Source organism: Asterias rubens, chromosome 19 (assembly GCF_902459465.1).
Source record: "Asterias rubens chromosome 19, eAstRub1.3, whole genome shotgun sequence".
Lineage (NCBI taxonomy): Eukaryota > Metazoa > Echinodermata > Asteroidea > Forcipulatida > Asteriidae > Asterias > Asterias rubens.
The window spans coordinates 10,945,567-10,972,520 of NC_047080.1; the positions used below are offsets into that span (position 1 = coordinate 10,945,567).

The window sequence follows — 26,954 nt, forward strand, 5'->3', positions numbered from 1 at the left end:
GATTATTCTAGAGTTTGTTTATGTGTAACACACTTTCAAATCAAGTCCCCACCCATTGCTATAATAGTATCGAGTATCGAATAGTAGTCAGGGTTTGGAGACCGCAGGTCATAGGTCAGTGATTTTACCTTTGGGCCAGTAAACTCAGAACCTAAAACCTTTCCAATTTAATAATATTACCTTTCTGATGTTTAAGTCTTGGCTAAGATAAATCTTACAGCGTGTTTGTTCAAATAAAACAGTTTATATTATGTTAACTTTGTAGAAAGCGCTAACTCATTAAGACTATAATAAGTCTCTAGTAAACATTTTCAGCTTTGAGCCCTGCGATTTTGTAGAATTGACCCCAAATTCAAGTCATGTATTGCAACTTCGTCGTATCGGTTAAAGTCAAACATAGAGTAGCCCCAGCTTTAACAACCTGTAATACATAACATTGCCTTAAGGATCATCTATAAACAGTAAAATGTATAAAATTAAAAAATTACTCACAAAATTTCAGGTAATGCATAAATAATCTCTTCAAAACATGTCAACATTCTTTACATTAACGGCGCATAAACAGCCTTTGAGAAAGACTCTGCTAGGGTAAAAAACGAAAGGCCATTAAAAGTGGTTGCATTTATACCATATTAACCCAATGGGAGACTATTGGTACGCTAGATGGCAACAAACTTAATAAGAGGTAAATATTTTATTCTCAGTAATGTGCGCTTGCTCAGAACTACGAAAACAATGGGAATTTACCTGGTAAGTCTGCTGCCACCTAGTGTTCCAAAGTCTGCCAGTCACCTAACTAACATGATCACAATAATCTTGGTTGTGCCATTTTGGGAGTCAACTGCCATATGTGTTACATACAGTATATTTTGCATTTTAGGCGACATGGCGTTTACACACTTATGATATTTCACATACAACTTGAATCCCAATATGGCGAGCGTGGCATACAGTGCTACAAGAGGTCAAAGGTCAGCAGCTTGTACAGCGACGTCCCTTTGGTCAACAGAAATTATGATCAGATGACTCCTATACACTATTTACATTTAATAAGCTTATATATACACTAGAATGATCAAGAATTCCTCCCAGTGAATTTTGTTTTGAAATTGTACAATCACTCCACAAAAATCTTCAATAATTTTGGATTAAATTCATTTGACTTCACTTCAACTGCAAGACGTGCATGACAAAGTGACATGCCGCCAGCGGGTCCGTGATCTCCCTCATCTTGCCCCGCCCCAACACCCAGTCCGGCTGCACTCTGCGCACCTTCCGTGGTGTTGGCATCCCGCTAACATTGAGGGCGCTGGTATTCAGGAAGCTGCAGGACATGGTGGACGTGTTGAGGCCCTTGGACTTGGCGAATGCGCGCTTGGAGTCCATGCTGAACTTGCGCTCCGTGAGGCGGTTGATGCCGCTCAGTCTCTCTGTACTCTTGGGCGCTGACAGGACAATCTAAATGAAAAGGAAAACAACAAATCATAAATCATAAAGTTCAACTCCAATTTGACCCAAAAGACTTAAACACTTCCGACGATGAGTTATAACAGAAATGATTTTTCAGAGCGCAACAAGGCTGCTTCTAAGCTTGGACCTCCGTGAGGGCGCTCATAGGACTTGTGACATCATATGCAAGGGGTTTATTAGCACAAAAGCAATGGAGTGAGATACAACCTTGTGGATCAGAGGAACTGTCGTTTACTGTGCAAGAGTCACCAAGTAGAAACATTTCTGAAGACCTTGTTTGTATTTAGCTTCCTTTGGCCAAACTTTCAAAATTTGGGTCGTGAGAATGCCCCACAGTTATAAAACATCCTGGAGAGAACCATGGTTTTGTAAAATGAATGAGGAATTGAGTAGCAATAAGACCAACCTTGGCTCGTCTGGCATCCTGACACAGTGTGCCCATCAGCATGCACACTTTGGAGAAGATCTGGGTGCCTTTCTCTCTGTACATCTGCATCAGGTCTAGCATGGTGCTGATGGAGTCCGGTGTCTCAAAGACAGCGTCAGCAGTCGGAGCGTACTAGGAACAAGACCAAAATGAAATGTTTAGCCTTTTTGAGAATGCAATGTCTTCATGTGAATCACTTTGTCTTAATAAAACCCATACTCATATTTCTCATAAAGTATTTGTTTTCAAATTGAAAAAAGAAAAAAATATAAGTGAAGCTTGACTGGGTATTGGGCTCAATTTCTAGCTAAGCAAGCACAACAAAATTGTGCTCACCAGAATAAGGTTACCAGCAAAACTACCATGTGAAATTAACAATCTGTCACTGGTATCCAGCTTACTTTGGCTTAGCGGAAAATTGTTAAGCAAACTTTTTCTGCTTAAGCCTGGTTCATACTTCCTGGGAATGTGATGCGAAATTTGGTAACGCAACCCTTTGTGACACAATGAAATTCGCTTGCACGAAGCATTCGCAGAAAGTATGAACCGGGCTTAAGCATCTCTATGAAATTGGGCCCTGGTCTCGTCTTTGTCTAGTGAGAATCTTTATACATAACTGCCTCCTATATAGCCTACAGGGTACATGACAACATACCTTGGTCAAGTTGAGGAGGATGTCGACGCAGTACTTGATGATCTGCTTTGACGGTAGACTACGATTGCAGTTCTTGATCAGGGTGAAGATGACGGGAACACCTTGGCCTTCCACTAAACGCTCACAACATGTTGCAGACAGTCGCGTGGCAATTTCTAAAAGAGAATCAAGGAATTGTGTGTTGTTATATGATGAAACAGCGGAATGAAAACAGTTTTGATAAGGTCACTGCAGTGTCTTAAACATAATGATGCAGTTTTTGATGCTTTTAAACTTAACTCTAAATTTAATACTGTCTGACCATTCAATATCATCAACTGTGGTTTATGAATGATAGGAAAAACCATTCAGTAGTTCCTCCACTGTGGTTATGAATGATAGATTAGGTTTGCCCTGGTGTTCCTGGTTTGATTGGCTGCATAATGCCCCAAAATGTCTTGTATTAACCATTACCCGTTGCTCTGTAAAGGATTAGGTCTCAAACTTCAAAAACGTACCTCCGCATACCTTGCAGGAAAAACACTGAATAATGAAGTGCCATGAGTCTCACTGAGTGATAGATTTGAGCACCAAGATAGGTCTTGAAATAACCCACGGCACCCAGAGCAATTTCCGTGGTACCCTGTGCTTTTTTCCGTGGTGTCCTTACCAGAGGAAAATTGCCAAGTCCCTTCTAGGTTCAATACCTGATAAAAAGCCATTACTATTATTTTATGACATACCTAAGCTGATTAGAGCCTCCAGCAGCCAGGACACCTGTCTGTATTGAAGCAGGTAGTCCAGAGCAGACGTCATTCTATTGCACAGTTTCTTTTCCTCCGTGGCTGCACTGTTGGCTTTCATGCACCTGGCACGGACAGCGGCGATCTTCTTATCTTTAGTGCTGCGGCGTACATGATGGCCGCGCCAAACAGCCTATGAAGGGGGAAAGCAAGAAATAATTGTTATTCATTAAGTTTTTGAATGTATCAAGAGCTTTCTCATAGGAAAATTTAATTCCATCCGAATAATCCACATGATGGTTCAGGGATGAGATTGTATGAAACTGATTTTTGTTTTACTGGATAAGTTTCCTCTTGATGCGAGGACAAAGCCCACTGAATTTACAGAATGTGTTCATTTTAGAGGTTACAAACGCTCTACATCAATTCAAATTGAAATGTGAAGTTTTTTGATGTAGATTTTCGTCAGTTTTGCCTCTTCCAAAAATATCTGAAGGCAATTTTGAATTTTGAATTTGATGAACTACTTCATCAAATTTGGAATTTGGAGCCACGTGGTGAATTGACAAATTTCCTTACTTGGAGACAACTCTAGAAGAAATCTCATGAGAAAACTAGAGGAAATTGAACTCTCCGTACCTGTATTATTAGAGCAGCAGCTTTCATCTTCTTGATGTACTGCCTGGCAAGCCATACTCTAGCCTGAGTCTGGACTCGTACTGCCGCAGCGTTCCTGTAAGCCTGGTGCTGTCGAACACGGCGCTGCAGCGAAATCACTCCACGTCTGAGCTTTAGGAACTGAAGACGTTGCAGTTTGGCTCGCATCCACATCTATCAAAGTAAATAAAGTCAAGTTGTATAATTTAATAAAGACCGAACTGCCCGAGTCTGTTTTATGCACAGATAGTATTTGTAGCGTGTCGTGGTTCAGCAGTCAAGCAGACTGGACTCAAGCTCTTGTGTTTCCGATCAGCAGAATGTGGGTTCAAGTCCTTGCCTTAAGCAAGACATTTAACCATTATTGCTCCATTCTTTGGTTTGACATCACTAACTCCACACCCCAGCTGATATATTCAAAATGGCGTATGCACTACACATCCCCCCCCCCCAAATGAAAAAATAAAAACAACAGCAACAAAATGTGTCAAAATCTAACAAGTTATTTAATTTATTTATTTTTTCTCCAGAAGACGATCAGAGCATACTGATCGAAACGTTGAGTTGAAACCAACGGTTCTTTTCAGAGCCCCCCAACTCATTAGAGATGGTCATTACATGGTGTTACCGTAAACCTTTCCATATTGAATTGATGTTATAATTACCTGTATTGTAAAAATGGAATTCATTTTCTCTTTAGCGGCTTGTCTCATCTTGTACATCCGATAGACTCGCTGGAGGCGGATTGCTGACAGATGATAAACGACAACAGAGGAGAACTTCTCAAGCTGGCCTTGTCGGATTTGTCTCTTGGCCTACAAAGTAGAAAAAGGGTTGTAAGAGAAGTAATACTATTAATGTGCCCCTTTTTTAGTTGGAAAAAAAAAGACTTTGCAATCCCCATACTTGGTTTTTAATGTTTTCTTCCTTAGAGCCGTGTACAAATTGTGCCTGCAGGAAACCCAGGGTCTGCGGCTTTTTTGTAAATTTGATGTCACAAGATACATGGTCTATACATTTGATTGGACAGGGTGAAAATAAAACATGTTTATTTCTAACTTAACTAAAAAAATTCTCACCTCAATATTTCTTCGCATTACAAATCCTCTGTAGTGGCTTTGGATACACACTGCAGCTTGCCAGTTCCTCCTCCTCACGGTGCACTCTCGCCGTGTGATCATCCCCCTTGCGTGAGCTTGCAGCAAGAGGGCACTGTTTCTCACCATCTGGTATTGTCTTTCCTGAATGTAACCCCTGTAGGCTGACTGTATCCTCACCGCTGCTCGGATCCTCCTTGCAATCTCCCTGGCTTGGTTACCGCGTGCGAATGACTGTATCACGATGACAGCTTCACGTATAGCGAGGTACTCCATTCGCTGAGAATGCATCAATCTCAATGCGCGATATCTCATCTGGACAACTTCAGTGGCCTGCATCATGGAGAGGTAGTCTTGCCTCACCTGTCGACCCTTGAAGTGAGCTCTAATTTTGTCAGCAGCATTCTGAAGCGCGACGTACTTGCGCCGCTGGATTACCATCTTGTATTGGGATTGGATTTTGACAGCAGCTCTCAACCTAGTCGTGAGTCTGCGGGCGCACTGACCACGATACTGGGCCTGAATTATGATGGCTGCTTGACGGAGCGTTTCAAAATCCTGACGCTGTTGCCTGCCGACAGCAGCAGCCCTGAAGTACTTCTGAAGAGTTTTAGTTGCCCGGGTGATTTTCTTGTACTCCTTGATGGCACAGTAACCTTTGTAAGCTGCTTGAAGTGTGACGACAGCCTGCTGAATTTTATGAAAGGACTTCCTTGCCACAAAACCCCTGAAAGCAGACTGAATTCTAACAGCAGATGACTGTTGCTTGATATACCATTCGCGGACTGCCTGGCCTTCTCTGGCTGCCCTGTACCTCTCTTGAAGAACTACAGCAGCATGCTTCAACTGAAGGTACCTCTCCCTTTCACACTTTCCTCTTACGTGCGCTTGAACTGACACCGTCGCCTTCTTCAGTAACTGGAACTCACTCCTCTTGGTGAATCCGCGGAAATACTTTTGGATGGTTCTAGCGGCACGAATCTGCTTGGCAAGCTGTCTGGAGACTCTACCACGCCGATAGGCTTGGATTGTGATGACTGCTCCACGCATGATGTGGTAGTTCCGAGTGGCTTCCAGCTGAAGTAGATGTGCTCTGTGTCGCCTCTGCACCGCAACCGTTGCTTGTCTGGTTACTTGGTATGCAACTCTCTGTCTCATTCCCCTGTAGAATGCCTGGATAGTTGTCGCCGCCGTCTTCATAGCAATGAAACACTGCCTTGTAGTATAGGCTCTATACAGGGCTTGGATTGTTACTGCAGCTTGGCGCTGTGCTTGGTACTCTCGGCAGGCATTCTTCATCAGAAGCCGAGCTCTGTATCGTGTCTGGAGGATGATTGCAGCCTTCTTCATGGCGACGAAAGCACTTCTCTGTCTGTATGCTCTGCAAGCAGCTTGTATTGTAGTTACTGCCTGTTTCATCTCGTTATACCTACATCTGACGGTGAAACCTTTAAACGCAGCCTGAATTGTTATAGCTGCGCCACGTTTGATGGAGTAAGCTCTCATGGCTTGACGTCTCAAAATGTTAGCTCTGTACCTCTCCTGAACAACCACTGTAGACCTCTTCAATAGCTTATAAGCTTCGCGTTGTTGCTTGCACCTGTATGCAGCCTGGACTCTGATTGCCGCTTGCTTCAGGGTAGCATAGTTTCGTCTTTGTACACAACCTCTATAAGTAGCCTGAATTTTAACCACACACTGTCTAGTCAGCAAGAAGTCCCTTCTTGTTGATTTGGTTACAAGGTGACCACGATAGAATTGCTGAATTACCACGGTCGACTTGATCACTTGGAGATACTGTTTGCGAGCCATGTACATTCGACACAGTGACTGGATAAGAACAGTTGCTTCCTTGAGCTTGGCGTACTCCTGAGTCGCCACATGCATTCTGTACACAGATTGGATGAGCCGTGCAGACCGATGTTCTCTCACAATTCGGCGGGCGACAGTTCCCCTGTAGACAGACTGCAAGACAATAGCAGCCATCTTCAAGGAAGTATACTTGAGGTGTTGAGCAGTAGCCAGTCTTGTGGCTCTCCAGTACTTCTGTATTACGCAGGCAGCCCCTTTAGTTTTTAAGAACCGAACATGGGTATAATGTGACTTGTAGTTGCACTGGATTCGAGTGGCAGCAGCGTGTAGTTTCTGGATTTGCCGGCGGACAAGGAAACCCTTCACGCATGCTTGGACTGTGATGCAAGCACACCGGTAGACATGATATTCTGTTTGAGACTTCTGTGCAAGTCTTGTTGCCCTGTACCTTCTCTGGATTGTAATTGAAGCCATGTAGAGCTCAATGTACTTGTTGTGGGTTTGGAGCATACGCACAAGCGACTGAATCTTGATTGCTGCTTGCCTCTGGTTTTGGTATAGCTGCTTCATGACGTGCATTCTGTAGTATGACTGAATAATCCTAGCAGAGCGATGCTCTAATGCCACACGCCGCCCAACTCTACCTCGGAAGGCTGACTGTAAGACTACGGCAGCTTCCTTCAAATTGATGAAGTCTTGATGAACTTGTTGATAATGTTTAGTAGCCCTCCAATGACTCTGAAGAATAACTGCAGCATCTCTTAGCTTGTTGTACTTCAGGCTAGCAGAAAAGGCTCGGTAAGTCTTCTGGATTTGAGTGGCAGCTTTGTGTAATTTGCTCATCTCTTGGCGTACTAAGAACCCACGTACCCAAGCCTGCACAGTGATGCAAGCACCACGGTAGATCTGATACTTGAGACACTCAGCCTGTGCCTGCTTCTGGGCTCGATACCTGATCTGAAAGGTAGCAGCAGCCTGTCTCAGCTTTGTGTAGTTGCTGTGAGCCTGATGCATACGTACTAGAGACTGAATCTTGATTGCTGCTTGCCTCTGGTTTTGGTATAGGTGCTTCATAACGTGCATTCTGTAGTATGACTGAATAATCCTTGCAGAGCGATGCTCCATAGCCACTTGACGCCCAACTTTACCTCGGAAAGCAGACTGGAAGACTACGGCAGCTTCCTTCAAATTGATGTAGTCTTGATGAACTTGTTGAGACAGTTTGATAGCCCTCCAATGACTCTGAAGAATTACTGCAGCGTCTCTTATCTTGTTGTACTTAAGGCTAGCAGAGAAGGCTCGGTAAGTCTTCTGGATTTGAGTGGCAGCTTTGTGTAATTTGCTCATCTCTTGGCGTACTAAGAACCCACGTACCCAAGCCTGCACAGTGATGCAAGCACCACGGTAGATCTGATACTTGAGACACTCAGCCTGTGCCTGCTTCTTGGCTCGATACCTGATCTGAAAGGTAGCAGCAGCCTGTCTCAGCTTTGTGTAGTTGCTGTGAGCCTGATGCATACGTACTAGAGACTGAATCTCGATTGCTGCTTGTCTCTGGTTTTGGTATAGCTGCTTCATAACGTGCATTCTGTAGTATGACTGAATAATCCTTGCAGAGCGATGCTCTAATGCCACACGTCGCCCAACTCTACCTCGGAAAGCAGACTGTAAGACCACGGTAGCTTCCTTCAGATTGATGAAGTCTTGATGAACTTGTTGAGACAGTTTGGTAGCCCTCCAATGACTCTGAAGAATAACTGCAGCATGTCTTAGTTTGTTGTACTTCAGGCTAGCAGAAAAGGCTCGGTAAGTCTTCTGGATTTGAGTGGCAGCTTTGTGTAACTTGGTCATCTCTTGGCGTACAAGGAAACCACGTACCCAAGCCTGCATTGTGATGCAAGCACCACGGTAGATCTGATACCTGAGACACTCAGCCTGTGCCTGCCTCTGGGCACGATACCTGATCTGGATTATCACAGCAGCTTGTTTGAGGTTGGTGAAGTTGCTTCGCACTTGGTACATGCGTACAGCAGACTGGATTTTGATGGCAGCCTGCTTTTGGTTCAAGAAGCTACGTCTTGCCACCAAACCACGATATGCTGACTGGATGATGACAGCAGAGCTTTTCAGGCTCACATACTCCTTGACTGTGTGTTTTCCCAAAAGATAAGCCCTGGTATACTTCTGTAGACAGAGAGTTGCCTCTCGCAACGTGTTGTAACTGTGTCTGTCCCTGTATGCCTTGTATGATGTCTGAATCTGGACGGCAGCCCTGTGCTTTGCGGCCATCTGCCTCCGCACCGAAAAACCTCTGAACAGAGCTTGAAGAGTGATGATGCCATTTCGTTGGTGATGGTACTCTTTCATCTGACGATCTCCACTCTGCTTAGCTCTGAATCTTCTCTGCATAACCAACGCAGCTCCTTGGATAGTCAAATACCGCTTCCTCAAGATGTACATGCGAATGTAAGACTGAATCCCAATACAAGATTGTCTCAGTTGAGTGTATCTCCGTCTGGCGAATGCTGCACGACAATGAGACTGTATTAACACAATGGTCGATCTGAACTTCAAAAACTCATTACGAGTAGCCTTTCCAACCAGATAAGCCCTTGTGTGTCTCTGTAGACTAAGAGTAGCTGCTCTGATGGCCAAGTAGTGTTTCTGTTCTCTGTGCATCTTCCAGACTGACTGGATGCTCACTGCGGCCTGAACCTGCTGAGCAAGTTGTCTACGAACGAGAACTCCCCTCCTCCATGCCTGGACTGTGATGATGGCTCCTCTCTTAATGTTGTACTCCCTCAGCTGCCGACTGCCTTTCTGTCTGGCACGGTACTGCTGCTGCAAGACCAATACGGTACTTCTCAGGGTCTTGTAGGACTTCTGTTCCCTGTGCATCTTCCAGACTGACTGGATGCTCACTGCGGCCTGAACCTGCTGAGCAAGTTTTCTACGGACTAGAACTCCCCTCCTCCATGCCTGGACTGTGATGATGGCTCCTCTCTTAATGTTGTACTCCCTCAGCTGCCGACTGCCTTTCTGTCTGGCACGGTACTGCTGCTGCAAGACCAATACGGAACTTCTCAGGGTCTTGTAGGACTTCTGTTCCCTGTGCATCTTCCAGACTGACTGGATGCTCACTGCGGCCTGAACCTGCTGAGCAAGTTGTCTACGGACTAGAACTCCCCTCCTCCATGCCTGGAGTGTGATGATGGCTCCTCTCTTAATGTTGTACTCCCTCAGCTGTCGACTGCCTTTCTGTCTGGCACGGAAATGCTGCTGCAAGACCAAGACAGAACTTCTAAGAGCCTTGTAAGTTTTCTTTGCGGTATATCCACGATAACAAGCCTGAATGACAGTGCAGGCTCTTTTCTGATGTAGAAAAACTCTGCGATGGATGAAGCATCGTACAAGGGCCTGTGCTTTTACAACACTTTGAAGGTATCCAGCTCGGCGTCTGGCAATCAAACCTCTGTAATATGACTGAAGGGTAATGGCGGCTTCTCGAAGCTTCAAGAATTCTTCTCGGATGGCTCTAGAGTACACAATGGACCTCCAGTATCTTTGGATTTCAAGGGTAGCAGCCTGAATCTGAAGATACCTTTTACGCGCTAGGTGTGCTCGGAATTGAGTCTGGATTACTATGGCGGAAGAACGTTTCTCCAAGTACAGACGTCTGCAGGAGAAACCTCTAAAGGCGGACTGAAGAGTGACGCAAGCATCACGCTGATGGATGAACTCCATACGCTGTTTATGGCCAGCACGGTTGGCTCTGAACTGCAGCTGCACTGCGACAGCAGCTTGGCGCAATTGGATAAAGTTGCATCTCTCCCTGTGGCATCTGACTGCAGCTTGCACAGTAATCACGGCCTGTCGCTTCTGAAGGTAGAGTCTGCGAGCAATGAAGCAGCGCACAGCAGATTGAATGACGATAGCTTTCAAGGTTTTCTGATAGAGCCTTCTAGCCAAGAAACCTCGAACATACGACTGCAAAGACAAGAAAATAAAAGTTTTGAGTTAGAGTTGTCTACATCTGGTGACATTGTCATCCTATCAAGCGACTCATAACATTTTAATCTGGTGACCTAGGAAAAATTTACTAGATAAGGATTTGAACTTGAACAAAATTTGGAGAAAAGTGAGACCACTAATTAGGGGTGGATAACTCAGTTGGTCGATTGCCAGTACATTTATCCGGAGGTTGCAAGGGAGAAGCAATGGTTTTTAAGAAGAGAATTACTGTAAATCAAAGTGCAACGAACATTATGATGAAAGTAAAACCTGACGAACCTGTAATGAGGTGGCAGCTTCATTTCTCTCCTGCTCCATCTTGGCTTGTCTCAGTCGCTGCACTTCTCGACAGGCTAGCACCTGACGTCTAAACCCTTGCAGTGTGATGACTGCACTCAGTAAATGCTGGTGACGTCGTCTTGTAAGGAATGAGCGTGCTGCCTGTTGGATTGTCACGGCTGCAGCATGTTGTGCCTTCAGATCAGGGTAAAAACTATAGTTTTAATTGTGGCATAAAAGCATGGGAAGATTGGAAGACTGACAAAATCCTCGCATTGAGTTTGAACACCTCAAATAAATCAAAGGTTTCCATGTCAATGTTAAGCTGCAAGACTGCAGATAACAAATGGAAAATAAGAATAAACAGAACAGTTTTGTAGTGGCACCGTCAAAATCAATTGTAAATCGTAGTGGCTCAATCAAATTACTTTGAACAAATCTTTAAAAAATCTAAATATTTAGATTGCCTTAATAGAGAAGACCAACTTTACTAAATGCACACGATCGCTTTTATTTTGATAAAGTTTGTTGCAAGCTTTTGAATGAGTGATTCTTCATACCTGTTTATGTTTGCGTAACTGACGTAGTCTGTAGGCTCGATACACCATCTGTATAGTGCGAGCTGCTCTAGCCTCTGTGCGGAGATCCAAAAGTCTTGCGCATAAATAAGACACATAAGTGATGACAACCTGAGGTGATAAAAATATACAATTGATTACCAAATCACAGAAACAAGCATAATCGGTTCAAACACAAATGTCAGTCTGCAAATATTCAACCCCAAAAAATGAATAAATAAAATAAATAAAAAATCTGCAAGGGGGGTGTGCAAAGGATCTTGCAATGACATCTAGCAAGTGTCATCAGCAAACAGTGTTGTTTTTTCTATGATTATTGTTCAATTGTTTTGAGTAAAAAGTCTGCCACCTACTGTCCCAATGGCTATGGTGCCATTAGCAAATTTACAATTTCCTTGTAAAAGCACCCTTACCATAGGTAAATTATTCTGCCCCCTTCAAGAGCAAAGTTCAAAAACTGAAATAACATTGTTTGAGGCTGAAATTTGAATGAAGCTAATGAAACCTGGCTAGTACCTTTTCATCAGGGATGGTGTTGGACATCTCTGCAGATTTCACCACTCCGGGTACTCCGCCTAGTTCAGACACACGATTGTAGAGCAGCTTGAAGTTTTCTCTCTCATTGCTTAGTAGCTGATCATGCTCTCCTGGCTTGCCAGTACCTGGGTAGAATTCAATGTTAAGTCAGATTTGAAACTAAAGCACAGTGTATACAACAAATAAGAAAAAGAAGGCAAACCATAAATGGGAAAAAACCATGACTTGAAATTTCTCACGCCATTCAGTGTGAACTCAGCATTAAATCTTTAAAGGCAATGGCAAAAATTTCCAATGCGTCTGGCGTAAATACCGCTTGGCCGTGTAGAAAAAAATTCGAGCGCTTGATGTGACCAGAAGCCAAGACCCAAATTGCGCGTAAAGATGGTGTCTGTCGGACTACAACCGGGACTCAAACCCATACTCTGCTGATCTGAAAAACCAGGGCTTGAATTTGCTGCTCTTAACCACAAGGCAACATGGCAAAAAGTGACAGTCTATCTGTGACTTCACAGGTTCTAGATTCTTGTCCAACAAGAGTGTAAACTGCAGTGTTGTGTTGTAATGGGAATGAACAGGTAGGTCTGCGAACTTGAATGAATTCCACACTTGACTTACTGGGGCTGTAGACACTGGACCAAGTCCCATCAAAGCTATCGTCATTCTCACTGTCCAGTGCATCATCACGTCTCTGATACTGTGTCTGAGTGGTGTCCTGACGTATTAACTCTAGCGGCAGGAGTGATGGGTGGTAGTGGTGGACCAGGTAGCAAAGGGCCCGACCGTCTGAGAAGGCAACAGTGAAATTCTCAACCTGGCAAAACATAGAGATACCAAGTCAGAATTCTCCTTATAATGGCAGCCCGCTAGCATAATGCAAATTAATTTAAAACATCTAAAGACCAGTCAAAATTCTCTCTCAGTGGTCTGGCTGGATGGTTCAGTTTTGAAAGATCCTTTAAAATGCAAAGTCTAGACCAGTGAAAAAAACACTGGCAGACGAATGAAAAAACAAGCCAATATTGACCCACTGGCTAGGACAAAACTATGTAAACAACAAAACATAATGTGCTCATAAAACGTTATTTATAAAAGTTAGCACGAGTAGATTTCACCTTCACTTTGATAAAATGTTTGGGTAAACATTACATTTCAACATTTCTTATATAAACAGAGTGCCCCTTACAAAAGGAAAAATGTCATGTCCATTCAGGAGCGAAGTTCACGACCTACTGATTTAAAGAAACAAAATCCTAAACAAAATATAAAAATCTTACAGATCACAGACCTGTAAGGGGCACTCCTATTGTTTAAACTTCTTACCTTGAGGTCGTAGAAAGAGCAGACCACCTGACACCACTTGAGCAGTAGACTCAGCCGACCACTCTTGAAGTAGACATTGGGCTCGTTGGAGTCTCGTCTCCCATCCATCAGGGATGACCTCATCAGGGTGTTGGTCAAGGAGAGCCTTGAGAGGGCGCTAAGATGCTTCTGAAGACGTAGGTTCTTACGTAGGAAGGTGATCTCCTCTTTGAGCTGCTGTTCGTTTAGGAGGAGGCCAATCTGTCAGGAGATGACGATCATAGGTTAAGAACTTGAACAGATTGGAAAATATCTCAATAAAAAGTTTTGTAATGTTATAATTAGTATCAAATCCTGGTGCTTATTATAAGAACGTCTGTCTTTATTTTGTCAAGTCCAGGTTTCATTTTGGTGACGAAATTTTCTAAAAGATTTAACTCAAGAATTTCCCAAAAGATCTGAAATAAGTACCGCTTAAAAGGTTGAAATTTAATGTACCTGATACTTGAAGATAACTCTCCATAACAGCTCTAGTGTCTTCTCTCGATGGCCGTCAACGATGACACGAGCATCCACACCACCTCCTAGAGATTTCATCAAAGAAAAAAAACACTGAATTTTTTTTCTGGCCTTATAAAAAGAAGAGGGGAAGGGAGGGGAAAAATACAAAAAGCTGGAATTCTAGCCATTGCCTTTACTTACCCTCTATGTTCATTGCTTTGAGTGTTATCTCCACATTGTGAATCTTCTGGAGGCGACTGATGGCTGGACAACGAAGCTGGGAGGATAGCGACCAGTTATGAATCAGCAACTCTACCACGCGCCTGAGGATGGTAAAATATAAAATCTGGTAAAGAATGTGGCCAAGACACTGGGAGAGTTGAAAAGGAATCCTTGGATATTGACAAGTGAAAACGCTGCAAAATTTGTGAAATTGCCATCTTACAATTTTAGCAATTCCAGCTGGCTGTGCGAGAAAAGGTTAGGTACAAGCACCAATGAAGTTGATAAACTAAAACAACCCTTTAGGCCAATAGGTTAGGTTTGCAGTGCACCACATGGAAATCTCTTCTGAGTTGTGGTGGTTCTGAGAGGAACAGGTGGTTGACAACTCAACATTTCAATCTGTATGCTCTGATTGTCTTCAAGAAAAACAACTCTAGAAAGATTCTAAATGACTTCATGCAGTCCTTAATGTTAAAAATGAAAACTTATTTCAATCACTCACGCGAGTCTGACTCCACATCTGAGATCAGTGGCCAGTTTGGTAACGGAGAAGTCAAACTCGTCTAGCGCAGTCTGTTGGTGAGTGACGTTGTAACCCATGAAGCTGAGATGTCTGGTCAGGTCACCCTCCCCTTTGAGGTACTCCCGGGAGAAGTGGAGCAGGATGTCACGGCTTGACTGTTGAGGCAAACATAAAATGTCTGAAACAATTATTGCATATTCTTAGATGTCATTTAAAACTCAGTTCATATTTTCTTAACATAAATGAGAGGAAATTTTTTTTATAACTGAGATATTTAATATATATATCAGGGTTTTCTACTTTTTAGTGGTGTGTCCAACATGAACAACTTATTTTCAAGTTTTACTCATTTTCTTGGCATGGCAGAAAAATGTTGTATCAAAGCTTCGTATAACTTATTTTCAAGTTTTACTCATTTTCTTGGCATGGCAGAAAATGTTGTGTATCAAAGTTTCATATCAAACAAGACTGTCAAGCATGAAAAAGAAATCATGCAATTTTTTTTTTTTTAAATCACTTCTTTCTCCATCGCTCTTTGAAACAACTTACCTTGAATTCTGAGTCTTTACAGAAGAGGCAAGGGTCGTGGTCTATCAGTCTTGTCAGCTTGGCCCGGTCCAAAAAGAAGACCAAGACCAGGAACTTCTTGAGGGTGAACTGAGATAAGGCTTCCTCGTAACCTTAAAAAAAAAACAGAGTAGAAGTCAAAATTAAAAATTTGATGCTACTTTTTGAGTTCCAATAGAATTACAGGAATGTCATAAACAGAGATTTTTACATTATAAAGAAAAGATTTTTTATTATTCCACTTCAAAGAAAGGACATGCTTTTTTGGTTGGCAACTTGTCATCCCACTGAATTACTCTTCTTGAAGTCCATCAAGTGCCAGTGAGATTCTAATTCTAAGTTCGTTGCCCAATCAGTGACAACCACTCATTTCCCAGAGACCTAATAACCAGTCAATTCTGTAGATAAACTTTTAGAAGAAGCAGTATTAAGATAAACCTATAGTACCAACCTGGTCCAAACAGATGAGGAACAGTAGGGTGGGCGAACTGGGCAGCTATGTCAGGGTTGCCAAGTAGACGGGTGATGATAAAACGAGAAAGGCCCACGACGTCCGTATTACTCTGTATTGGTAGAATCTCACCATAGACAGTCTCCAGGCCAACTCGTAGCCAGAGGGGATTGAACGATAAGAACAGGTCTAGGAGCTTCTGTTTAATACCTGTGGTTTCAAAGAGATATTTTCAATGGACGTTGCAGTTTTATTAGTGCAATAGTGATTCAGGCCTTTCGTCTGATATTCCAGTTTGTAGAGCGTTGGCATGTAAATCCGGAGGTCCCAGGTTCAAATCCTGCTGTCGTAATTTTTCATTTTTAAAACGAAAATTTACAATTTTCCCAGTTAGTTGCCGTTGTGGTGACAAATTGAGTCGCATCTGCTCAGATATTTGTCTATGTGATTTCATTGGTGTAAACCCCATCTAGATGTTACCTACTATTAGGTCTTTGATGATCCTTTTCAAAAAAATCTTACCGTAGTCAGCGTGCAACTTCCGATCCATCCTGACCGACAGTCGCCCCTTCTCAATCTCTGCCTCCAGCTTCTGAAGGACGCGTACTATGGGCTCGCTCTGGAAGAGCATGCAGGCCCCACGGCGAAGTCGGTTCAGCTTACGTCTGGCCGTGTAGGCACGGAGGGATAAATCCTCCTTGGACGGGGCTGGTATAATGCTGGCTTTACTGGATGACGATTCTACGCACAGAGTGCCTGCATCAACTGGGTGAGAAGGGAACAAAATGATACAAAAGTTTATAAGTTTTCAGTTCCCCAAAGGTGAGAGACAATGCTGACAGAAAGTTCTGAAACTTGAATCCACAGCCAAAAGCAGAAAATTATATTAAATTTTCTGTTGAGCAAAAATAAGAAGGATACCAGTCACCAATTAGCATGGTATTTTCCATGGGTTGAATTTGTTGTGCTTAGCTACTTTTTGAGATTAAGCAGCACTGAGAAATTGGCCACAGGAAAAGTCTGGGTTTGGAAAAAAACGGTTTGAATACATAATTTAAAGTTGAGTATTTACTTTTAGTAGCCTTGCAGCTTGGATCCGTTGGGCAGTCATCAGGAGTCAGGACGTAGTTCAACCAACGAGTGAAGCCTCGCTCCTGCTTCTCCATCCAGCGCTCGTCATAAAACATGTTCTTGGCTGCGAATGGCATCGGGTGTCTCGGTATAGCTACAACAGAGTCAAACATTGCAACATGTTAGGGGTGTACAGATTGAAGAGAAATATTAAACAGTGTAGAACACTCTAAAGCAATGATGTTTTTGAATCACATTTTAATGTTTTCTTTTGTTTCTTTTTTTCTTTTTTAGAATGTGTATTTTTCTTATATTGTTCTCTTTACCAAAAAAAAGGAACCCAGTTTGAATAAAAATGTTGACACCTCAATCCTGATAAACTAACCTGTTCTATTTGAGTTCAGTAGATTCAGCTTTGCCATGGGTACACCTTTCATGGGACCTTTGGGCTTGTATTGACCTCCGACCTTCTTCTGAGCTTTGGAATTACCAGTCGCCGACGGCGCACCAGTCTTCTTGCTAGCAGCCGCTTTCCTCAGGGCCAGGGTTCTGTTCATGGGTCTCTCCCTTGGAGGCTGCTTCTTCACTTCTGCTTTCTTCACTTCTTGTGGCCGAAGTTTTTTGACCTGGCGCGGGGCCTCATCTGTTGGGTCCGAGAGACGCTTTCTACCTAGCAGGCGTGAGGTGACAATACTGGTGTGGACCTTGAAAGCGTCTTCATCCAGTTGGGTGGAGTTGTCTCCAATGAAAACTAAATCCTCTTTCATGATTGGTTTGTCAGTAGAGAGGGGTGGCTCTTCAATAGTGAGGGTTGTCACTTCAAGCTCTTCAAGAGGGAGGGTTGGCTCTGATGAGAGCTCTTCAACAGACAGGGGTGTCTCACCATTGAGAAGGAATGGCTCCTCAACATCTACAACTTTGGGCTCAGATTGACAGCCATCGGCAAAAGAATCAAGACATTGCTCGCTTTGAATGTCAACAGAAAGAGATGGCTCCTCTTCTGGTTTCTCAACAGTCGGACCCACAGTGATGTTGTCATGGCGAGTGAAAACGCAGATATTTGGCTCGTTCAGACTGTCTTCAAACTCTTGTGAAGAGCTGCTGCTCCTAGGGCTATTGTCTGCATCCTCTCCCGCTGCTGTTGAAAAGAGCATCTTGCGCAAGCTGACCCGTTTTGATGACACCTCAGCGTCGGGGGCCTTGTTTTTAGTGACAGTGGTCGTCGCCTCTATGGATAGACGTTTTGGGCCGATACTCAGATCTTCAAAGTCGGACATCATCAAGAATGAAGACTGGTCTTCAGGCTTTTCCTCGACTGGCATTTTGAACAGTGCAGGCTTGGGCAAGGCAAAGGGTTTGGCCTGCAGCAGCGGAGACATGCCTCTGCACACTGACAGCGTCTGCCTCTTCACATTCTCCAGCAGGAGATCCTCAGCTGTCATTGGCATCCCGTCACCGTTAATCTCCGCCAGTGAACTATCAAGAGCAGTGAAACCCGGGCTCAGCTCGCCTGGGCTCCCTGATGGACTGGGCGTGCTAAGAACGATGCACGGCTCAGGGTCCATCACAGGGTGGAGCACTTGCCTAGCCAGAGATTTGCGGGTGCCAGCAGAGCGCCTTGTACCCGGAGCTTGATTCTCTCTATTGTCCTTACTTGCCCGGCCAATAGAAGCCCGAAGCATCTTGGGTTTTTGTTGAGCCCTAGGTTTGATGACCATAGTTGGCCTTGCTGGTTTGAGGTCTGTCCTGGGCTGAGTGGTCTTCAAGGGAACTTTGCGGTAGACGGAGAAGGTTCCCCTCCTAGCAGCTCCCTGTAAAATAAATGAAATTGAGCATTTTCACAGGCATTGCCACCTTGTTTTTTGTTTTTAAGAAATTATAAGTTTAATGAAACAAAGTACAGTTTGGAAAAAGCAAAACAATTTGTACGATTGATTTTTGGCCTGGTTTTACACTGGTTTTCTGAGGCATCGGTATTTCCGTAGTTATTTTATTTTTTGTTTTTATGGGCCTTAGCTAGGAACCATGCAGGGCGCCACCAAAAATGTGCAAAAAACACTATGTTCCAAAATTGAAAAAGGAGGGGGAAGTTTTTCCAGTCAAATTTCAATTTACCTACAGGGGGGAAAACTTCACACATAATCATATATAAAAAGCAGTAAAAATAGTTTGAGTGATTTCATACAAATCGGTCTTTAAAAAGCAAAAAAACTTACCCTCTTTGGTGGATCAGTTGCTGTTCCCAACAATATCACCTGCAATCTGAACGCACCCTCACACTTGAATGTGACCAGCTCTCTCATGTTACCCTCGTCGGTGGGCGTCCATGTGAACGGTAACCTCATACTCTCACATTCATCCAGCTCCCATCTCTCTGCTGGGACGGAAAATCCCTTAGCACGGGGGAACTTCTCTAGACAGAGTTCCTGAAAAAGTCATAACAAGAAAGGAATATTAAAGGGTCTCCTTAAACTAAAAGTATACAAACAATGACAGTTAGAGCATTTTTAGCCATTTGTAAATGTCACACCTTAAATTGCTAATTTTATTTTTATTTGATTTATCCGTTTGTGAAGACAAGGACTCTCAGAAAAGTAAACTTAATCACTGTACGGGCCAATTACCCAAACAGGGCTATATGCTTCGTTTTTGAAAGGGCAAGGGCACCAAGGCAATTTTCTCTTTGGCAAGGGTACCCTATGAGGAAATTGTAAATTTCTACTGGAGCATTTCATGGGCATCAAGGCAATGGTAAGGAGCAACGGAGGCAATCGCCTTCGTTGCCTCCGTGAAGTATCAGGCCTGCCCAAATGGAGAGAAGACAAGGAAGGGAGTTTCAGTTGTAGATTTTGGAGGAAAACCTCAGAGCATTATTTAGGGAAAACACATGTCTGCAGTCCAATCTACATAGTGCACCAACCCAGGCGTGATATAAAACGGGGTCCTAGTAGAGTAGAGGTGGCATGCAAGGAAGGATACCGCTTTTGAAGGACTCTGAAAGAATCGAGACGTTACCTTCACAGGTTCAGGGAAGGTTTAAGAAATGCATACCTGGGGGAAGTCACATGGATTCTCCACCAGCAACTCTCTGGTTCGAGATGTCCCTGTCCTCACATCGTCAAAGCACACCATCACCTTCTTGGTGAAGTGCGTCAGCCTCAGCAAGGGCAGGTCCTCCTCAATTGTGGCATCATTTTTGGGCGTGGCTTTGTGGGGAGTGGCAGTGAACCAGCTCTTACGAGTTTTCTTTGGGGTTGTGGTTGTAAGGTCCCCGTTCGGCCATGAATTCATGGCTATTGGTGACCCACTGTTGTTTTCCATGGTGTTGGTGAACTTTAAAATCAACTGCTCAACACCATTTTCTTTTCAGATGAACTAAAAGAAATATATAAAAAATCCATTAATGTCTCCTTGTTTTAAATTATAAACAACGTTAGCAAATGTGGGTTTTTGGTTTTTTTTTTCAGTTCAGACCAAACAGTTTGAAAATTCTATTATGTTATCATTTGTTACGCCCCCCACTTTATTAAGCTTATTTTAATAACTTTTGTTTGCCCATAATTTACCAATAAATAATGGCCTGTATGAGCAAAAAGAGGAGTCATGAACACTGGAAATCCAATAAATACTGCAAAAAGCAAAAGTACAACAATAAAAACAAAAGCATTATTTTTGAAAATATTGTTTATTTAATTTTCGTTGTTTTCATGCTAGTGTAGTAGTAAGTAGTAGCTGGGCAGGTAGGTAAAGCTCATAAAACATTTAAATTACATGAAACACGTCAGTCAGTAAAAGTTTGTTTAAAACACAACAAATTGATAACATTCAATTCAATTCATTAACACCATACATAAACATCTAAACTAAATAAAACTAAACAAAAAATTATATGGCCGAAAATGTGTTCCTGTTTAAAAATATTTTTTTAGTAATTAAAAATAGGTCACAACAGAACAAGTCAAGTTTCAACAAATTGTTTTAATAAAATTATATTATAAATTGTAATTGACGAACTGCCCTCAGTGGAATAACTACCACCATCAGCAGAGAACCAGTGTCGCCCCCTAACACTTTTTGTTCACAACACAGTCCCACACACAGTCGTCACACAAACGGTTACCCACCTCGACACACAGCAACGTACATACTGCACGTTGTCGTTCGTGAAATTAATTTTTTTATATGATGCACACGTTTTGCAGACGCGTTTTTCTCTCTTTTCAATTCCTACACAAGGAAAGTAAGAACACCTCCTCTAACTTTGTATCCAAATTGAACGAAAAACATTATAATTTTCAGTTATTCTTACCTGAAAACGCGACGAAATTACGGCGAACGTTGACGAAGTCTCTAGCTATCCAAAAGTGTTGTTTTCACACATGAACCAAAACTGCCGCATGAAAAAATTCTTTCGAACCAACCAATCAAATTATCCGCAGAATACTAAAACTGACCAATCAGCGTTAAGTAAGCGGGCATTTAAATTGACCTTTGACAGCACGGTTTTGCCGTCACTGGTACTCTGCGTTAGAACACACGTATATTGTGTAAGGAACCATGTTGACAGACAAATTGAAATCCTACGGTCGTGAATCCCTAAACGTAAGTGGGAATTAATTACATTGACGCAGGAGGAGTGCATGCACGATCGGTATTCTATGTTGAGCGAAATCGTCAGGAGTGGGACAAGATTGCTTCTGTGTACCGTGACTTTATTCGACTTTAGAGGTGATATAAGCTGATATTTTTCTCTACAAACATGTCATTCTCATGACAGTGTCCATACCTTTAAAATTGCCATGGTTGCCCTTGCTTATTTTAATTAAAATCCATCATGAAAAGTGCAAACAAACTTTATTTACGTTTTAATGTTATGAATAAAACAAAACAAAATAAGCAATTTTTATAAACTAAACAATGTAGATCAGAGCAGCACAGGGAACTTGACTTTCGCATTAGATTTACCAAAATAGTTTTGGAAAACTAAATTTTATTGATTAAAATTAATATTTTGCCGATCTAAATTTATTCTAATATTATATAAATGATCTATAGTATTAATAGTATATGGTATAATATTACTGATAATAATTTATAAACTTCCAGAAGATCGATTCTATGATGGCATCTTCCTTTATAATTTATTTGTACAAATATTATTTCTAGTATCGAAAGTTGTAATCAAGGTAGTTACTGCATGGAGGAAGGAAAATAGATTCCTTCCTCCATGGTTACTGCAATGAGCTCCAGGAGGGTCGCAGACGGTCTTCGACCCTCGCCGGAGTGTTACAATTATTGTAACCAAAATCAAGTATGCCTCATTATGAAATATGATTGGTAAACATGGTAAAGTATCTTGCTGCTGAAGTCTAAGACAAGTGTCATGACTGGGACTCGAACCCACACTCTACTGTCTGACTGATCAGAAACACCAGAACTCAAGTCTTGGAAGTACTTGGTAAAATGGTAGTGTAGTTGCGATAACGTAATGCTCCTCCCGATGCGACGGACCGGAGGTTTACGTTATCGCAACTATTTGTAGCGGTGCTGTAACTCAGCCACGACACTAGTTGCGATACCTATTACCCTCCTGCCGGAGGGTTACGTTATCGCAACTACCACGACACACAACTAAAAATAATGTTTACTTTCCAGGAATAATTCAAGATGTCAGGAGGGGAGCAGATCGAGATGATAATTGACTGTGACCCTGGTGTCGACGATGCCGTGGCCATCATGATGGCGCTGTCTCAACCCAGTGTGAATCTACTTGGACTCACCTGCGTTGGTGGAAACACACCCATTGATAACGTACTCAGGAATGCACTCAGGGTGTTGAGATTGTGTGAAAGGACTGATGTAAGAAGATTGTAGTTGTTCAGTAGTTGCTTCTGTTTTACTCTCTTTTATTTAGCCTTTGTTTATATAGTTGCGCTAACATAACCCTCTTGACGGCGAGAGGAGGGTTAGGTTATCGCAACTAATGTTGACAGTTCTTCTAAAGTGTAGCCCAGGACTCCTCCATTGCGTTTGATGGCACTGAGTCAGTGCCACTGACTGACGTCCTATCAGGGCTATTAGATGCAGGAACCTTATACTTAGAACTGCTATCAACTGTTCCAAATGTAATTCTCTGACATTCAAATGACATCTCTAAACTATCCTCAAAACAATCTCACCTATAATTTACTTCCCCCAAAAGAAACACTTGAGTTGGCACCCCTGAACAAAGATATTGGCAAAATAGGGACACCGCCAATATAGGGCTATTTGAGCGCCGGCGCGTTGATTTGTAGGGTCTTGGTTCGAATCCCACTCTGGTCAATTCTTTGTTCAACCCCAAAAATCAAAGTTCTTAAAAGATTTATTGTATTCTTCGTTAAAGGTGCCAGTGTTTAGAGGGTCAGGTAGTTCCCTACTTCATGACTCAATCAAAGATGCTCATCATGTACATGGCTCTGATGGTCTCGGAGGTGTTCCAGATCCAGACCCGCCCAGCCTTGATCTCATCCAATCAGAGCACGCCGTCCACGCCATGATTCGCATGACAAAAGAGAAGCCTGGTCAGGTGACCATGGTGGCCATTGGACCGCTGACCAACCTGGCCCTCGCGATTCGACTGGACCCGGGTTTCACCGGTACACTGAAGAAGCTGGTAATCATGGGAGGCAATACAGAAGGTAAGAAAACATTTGTTTTTTACCATCCGCCTCTCCCTGCCTAGCATCATCATCAGTCGGCTGCACAGCAGGCAGACACAAGCTTTCCCCGTGCTGGTGTCCCAATCTCCAGAGGGGAGAGCAGAACATCCAGTGACACTAATCTTGTGATGTTTTCTGCGTTTGGCGCTGATGACCTTGTCTACACTGGCCATGAGATTGGGAGTAGAGAGCATGTAGATATTGAGGGGCTCATTAACAGGTTTCCACAGGCTGTGTCCAACCCATCTGAGACATTGTTTGTGGATGGTTTGTATTAATGTAGTGCCCAGAACTCCTCCTCTGAAGAAAATGAAATTAAGCTTGATCAAGTATTAAAAAAAGTCATCCATAAACTGGGGTTTGGGGCGTTTTGGGGGGGATTTTTGCCTGAATTTTATGGGTTTAGTACCTAAGAGTCAAATCAACAAGTCAAGCCACAACGTCACTAACGCAGAAATGCTTTAGAAAGCTGAATGTTCTTTTTTCCCCCAAAGGATCTGGGAGTATGACAGATGCGGCAGAGTTTAACTTCTTCAGTGACCCTGAGGCGGCTCACATAGTATTGCAAGACGTCAAATGTCCAACAATAGTTGTTGGCTGGGAAACATGTCTGAAGAACGGATTATCTTGGGTAAATATATCTTTCACTTAATATTTTGGTGTCTTTACGCCACATAAAAAGGGAGATGGGAAAGAAAAGTAATTTTGTATTTGTGTGAAGGGGTAACACCTGTTTCAGAGGGGCGCGCCAGAGTCGAATAGATTAACATAATATAACATAACATTTACATTAGGTTCATCTCATGACGAGATTGACGTCTGAAACCAAGGCGCTCCAGAGTCGTTCCGAACGACTGCAACAGTGTCGACTTCTTGTGCATCCAGTCGCTCCTAACTGTTTCAGACATCGAACTGTTCGTGTACTTATTCAGAATTTGGTTGGGCGCGACTCTGGAGCCCCTGTCTGAATTGAGTGTAAGTGTTGTTTGTCACCTCATCAACAATCATTTAACATGGTATTTCAAACTCTGTGAATGCAGGAGTGGTACGACAAGTGGTCCTCCAGTCAGTCACCCAAAGCCACCTTTGTGAATAACATAACAAGATCGATGGCTGACAGGATGCGTAACCGGAGCATGCGTAAACTCTTCTTACTGTGCGACCCGCTCGCGATGGCTGTGGCTATCGATCAGGGGGTAGTGACCGCGTCGGACCACTTGCCGGTCTTCATCGAGATGCAAGGGACGGTCACACGGGGTCAGATGGTCAGCGTTGTCAAAAACACTCAGGGACTGGAACTCGGACCGAAGATTGAGATTGTAAAACGTTGTCGGATTGAAACATTAGCGGCCATGTACGAGCAGGCTACTAGCTGATTTAAGCTATTGTTGCATTAGGAAAGAAGCCCCCTACATAATATGCTGGTCAACAATGTATAATGACACACTGTATGCTCAATGCTATCCAGGGAACGATATCGTCCAGCAATTTGGCATTGCAGATACTGAACTTGTTTTGTGAACACTGAATGCCAATATTGAGAAACAAATTGTGTTTTTTGAGTAGCAACCTGTACATTTTGTGTAGCATTTTGTTCTGCTATACAAAAGAAATCATTCGCTGCTGTCGGAGAACTTTGGAGAAAAAAATAATACATCTCTCTGACAGTCAGAGTGCAAAGGCCATTATTTTATTTCAGATATTTCAATTATTGTTTCTGTCAAAACTCTCAGGAGAGATTAAAAACAGAGCTGATCTTGAGGAGGATGGTTGTGCGGTTTGTGAATACAGAAATAGAATTAGTCGTTCCATTCTTCAAACCATTCCGTTTTACTTTTCTAACACACAATTTGTTTGGCTTGTATCAAAGAACAGAAACAGCTGCTATTTTTGTTGCTCAAAAATTTGGCGAGCATTTCGACTACATTTACTGATATTCCAACAAAATCTGCTCTACATTTGAAAAGCAGAGTTGGCTTGACTCAAAATATAAATCAAAGAATCCTTTTCTGTTCTTTCAGGAATGGTTTGACAAATGGTCTGCGACTCCCACACCCAAGGGAAAGTTCATAAACGCTATCCTAGCGGGCCACTTTATGAAGTATGAGAGAGGCAAGGCCAAGCGACCTCTCTTCAAGGTTTGCGATGCCCTGGCCATGGCGATCGTGATCCATCCGGAGATGGTCCTCGAGTCCGTTACCTGTCCTGTCATGATCGAGCTTGGAGGTCGGGTCACAAGGGGTCAGATGGTCCAACGGATGAAGAACACAGAGGGCCTGCCACTGGGGCCAGAGGTCGAAGTGGTGATGTGGTGCAACACAGAAATCTTCAGAGAGATGTTTGAGGACATTCTGAAAGATTAGACTCTTTCGAAACAAACTCTAACAATATGAAAGGAATTTGAAAATCAGTTTGGATTAAAAGTTTGGACTGGAAGGAAAGGTCAATGGGGGTCATCTTTTTGAAGAAACTTGGTCATCAGTCATTTTATTAACTCGGATTCTTGTCTATAGAACAGTTTAAGTGATGCTATTAAAACAAATAAGAAATTTATTCTTAATCATGGGAAGAATTATATCTTAAATCATATATTTTTGTAGTTTTTTTCTGCAAATTTTATTTAATAGTTCACCAATAAATCAACAAATAATCTTTGATAATAAATCTTGTCAACTGTAGTGAATTATTCCCTTTCTTTTTGTTAAATGGCCCAAAGATGTTGCCGGGTGTACATCAACAAAGATCCCCATACTACTGTTTACTTGACACTCCTATTCATCGTAATTCTTGGTGCAGAATGCATTAACAAATCCTACCTTCAACAAGCAAAGTTCGCTGTTAGCGCTTAAAGGAACCGCTGCCTTGGATCGGTCGAGTTGGTCTTTGAAAAGCGTTTGTAACCGTTTGTTATAAAATGCATGATTATAAAGAGATTTTAAAAGTAGAGTATAATGATCCACAGTATCACTCGAAATTGCACGGTTTTCCTTTTACCTCGTCGACTAACACGGTCGGCCATTTATGGGAGTCAAATTTTTGACTCCCATAAATGGCCGTTCGTGTTACTTCGCAAAGTAAAAAGAAAACCTAGCAATTTCGAGGCAAACGTGTGTGGATCATTGTATTCTACTTTCAAATAATCTTTCTAACCATATGCATTTTATAACAAACTGTTACAAACGCTTTTCAAAGATCAACTCGACCGATCCAAGGCATCCTGTTCCTTTAACTACTGGGAGACCAATAGATGAAAAAGAAGTTAGTGTCGTGCTGTATACTCTTTCCAACAGTACAGTTTGGATATAATTGGTTTTAAAGGTAGTGGACACTATTGGCAACTGTCAAACACTAGCCTTCACAGTTAGTGT

General features: G+C 42.6%; 2 protein-coding genes across 3 annotated transcripts; one reads left to right on the top strand and one right to left on the bottom strand.

The window, feature by feature from the left end:
* Positions 1-85: 85 nt before the first annotated feature.
* Positions 86-21,276, bottom strand: LOC117302947 (abnormal spindle-like microcephaly-associated protein homolog). Its single transcript, XM_033786946.1, has 23 exons — positions 21,195-21,276; positions 19,937-20,260; positions 19,102-19,311; positions 17,271-18,696; positions 16,887-17,039; positions 16,337-16,579; positions 15,815-16,024; positions 15,346-15,476; positions 14,776-14,951; positions 14,250-14,371; positions 14,046-14,131; positions 13,569-13,808; positions 12,864-13,059; positions 12,225-12,370; positions 11,691-11,819; positions 11,131-11,325; positions 5,011-10,827; positions 4,597-4,746; positions 3,914-4,105; positions 3,275-3,467; positions 2,553-2,707; positions 1,877-2,029; positions 86-1,458 (listed from the first exon to the last, which is right to left on the bottom strand). Exons 2-23 carry the CDS (start codon positions 20,204-20,206, stop codon positions 1,165-1,167), a joined length of 10,887 nt encoding a protein of 3,628 aa, XP_033642837.1. The 5' UTR covers positions 20,207-20,260; positions 21,195-21,276; the 3' UTR covers positions 86-1,164.
* Positions 21,277-21,527: 251 nt separating this feature from the next.
* LOC117302879 (probable uridine nucleosidase 2) lies at positions 21,528-26,461 on the top strand. 2 transcript variants are annotated; one of them, XM_033786840.1, is made up of 5 exons: positions 21,528-21,613; positions 22,541-22,744; positions 23,271-23,565; positions 24,081-24,217; positions 25,608-26,461. In XM_033786840.1, exons 2-5 carry the CDS (start codon positions 22,553-22,555, stop codon positions 25,947-25,949), a joined length of 966 nt encoding a protein of 321 aa, XP_033642731.1. In that variant the 5' UTR covers positions 21,528-21,613; positions 22,541-22,552; the 3' UTR covers positions 25,950-26,461. The 2 variants fall into 2 exon arrangements, with proteins under 2 accessions (XP_033642731.1, XP_033642732.1); XM_033786841.1 differs by having other exon boundaries at positions 24,627-25,691.
* Positions 26,462-26,954: the final 493 nt, after the last annotated feature.

Coding starts and splice junctions, on each gene's coding strand:
- LOC117302947 (XM_033786946.1), bottom strand. CDS start 20,206: ATGGAAAACAACAGTGGGTCACCAATAGCCATGAATTCATGGCCGAAC. Junction 16,025..16,336: donor GAAGTTGCACGCTGACTACG/GTAAGATTTTTT, acceptor TTGAAACCACAG/GTATTAAACAGAAGCTCCTA. Junction 4,106..4,596: donor ATTCCATTTTTACAATACAG/GTAATTATAACA, acceptor TTACTTTGATAG/ATGTGGATGCGAGCCAAACT.
- LOC117302879 (XM_033786840.1), top strand. CDS start 22,553: ATGTCAGGAGGGGAGCAGATCGAGATGATAATTGACTGTGACCCTGGT. Junction 23,566..24,080: donor CATGGGAGGCAATACAGAAG/GTAAGAAAACAT, acceptor TTTCCCCCAAAG/GATCTGGGAGTATGACAGAT. Junction 24,218..25,607: donor TGAAGAACGGATTATCTTGG/GTAAATATATCT, acceptor CTGTTCTTTCAG/GAATGGTTTGACAAATGGTC.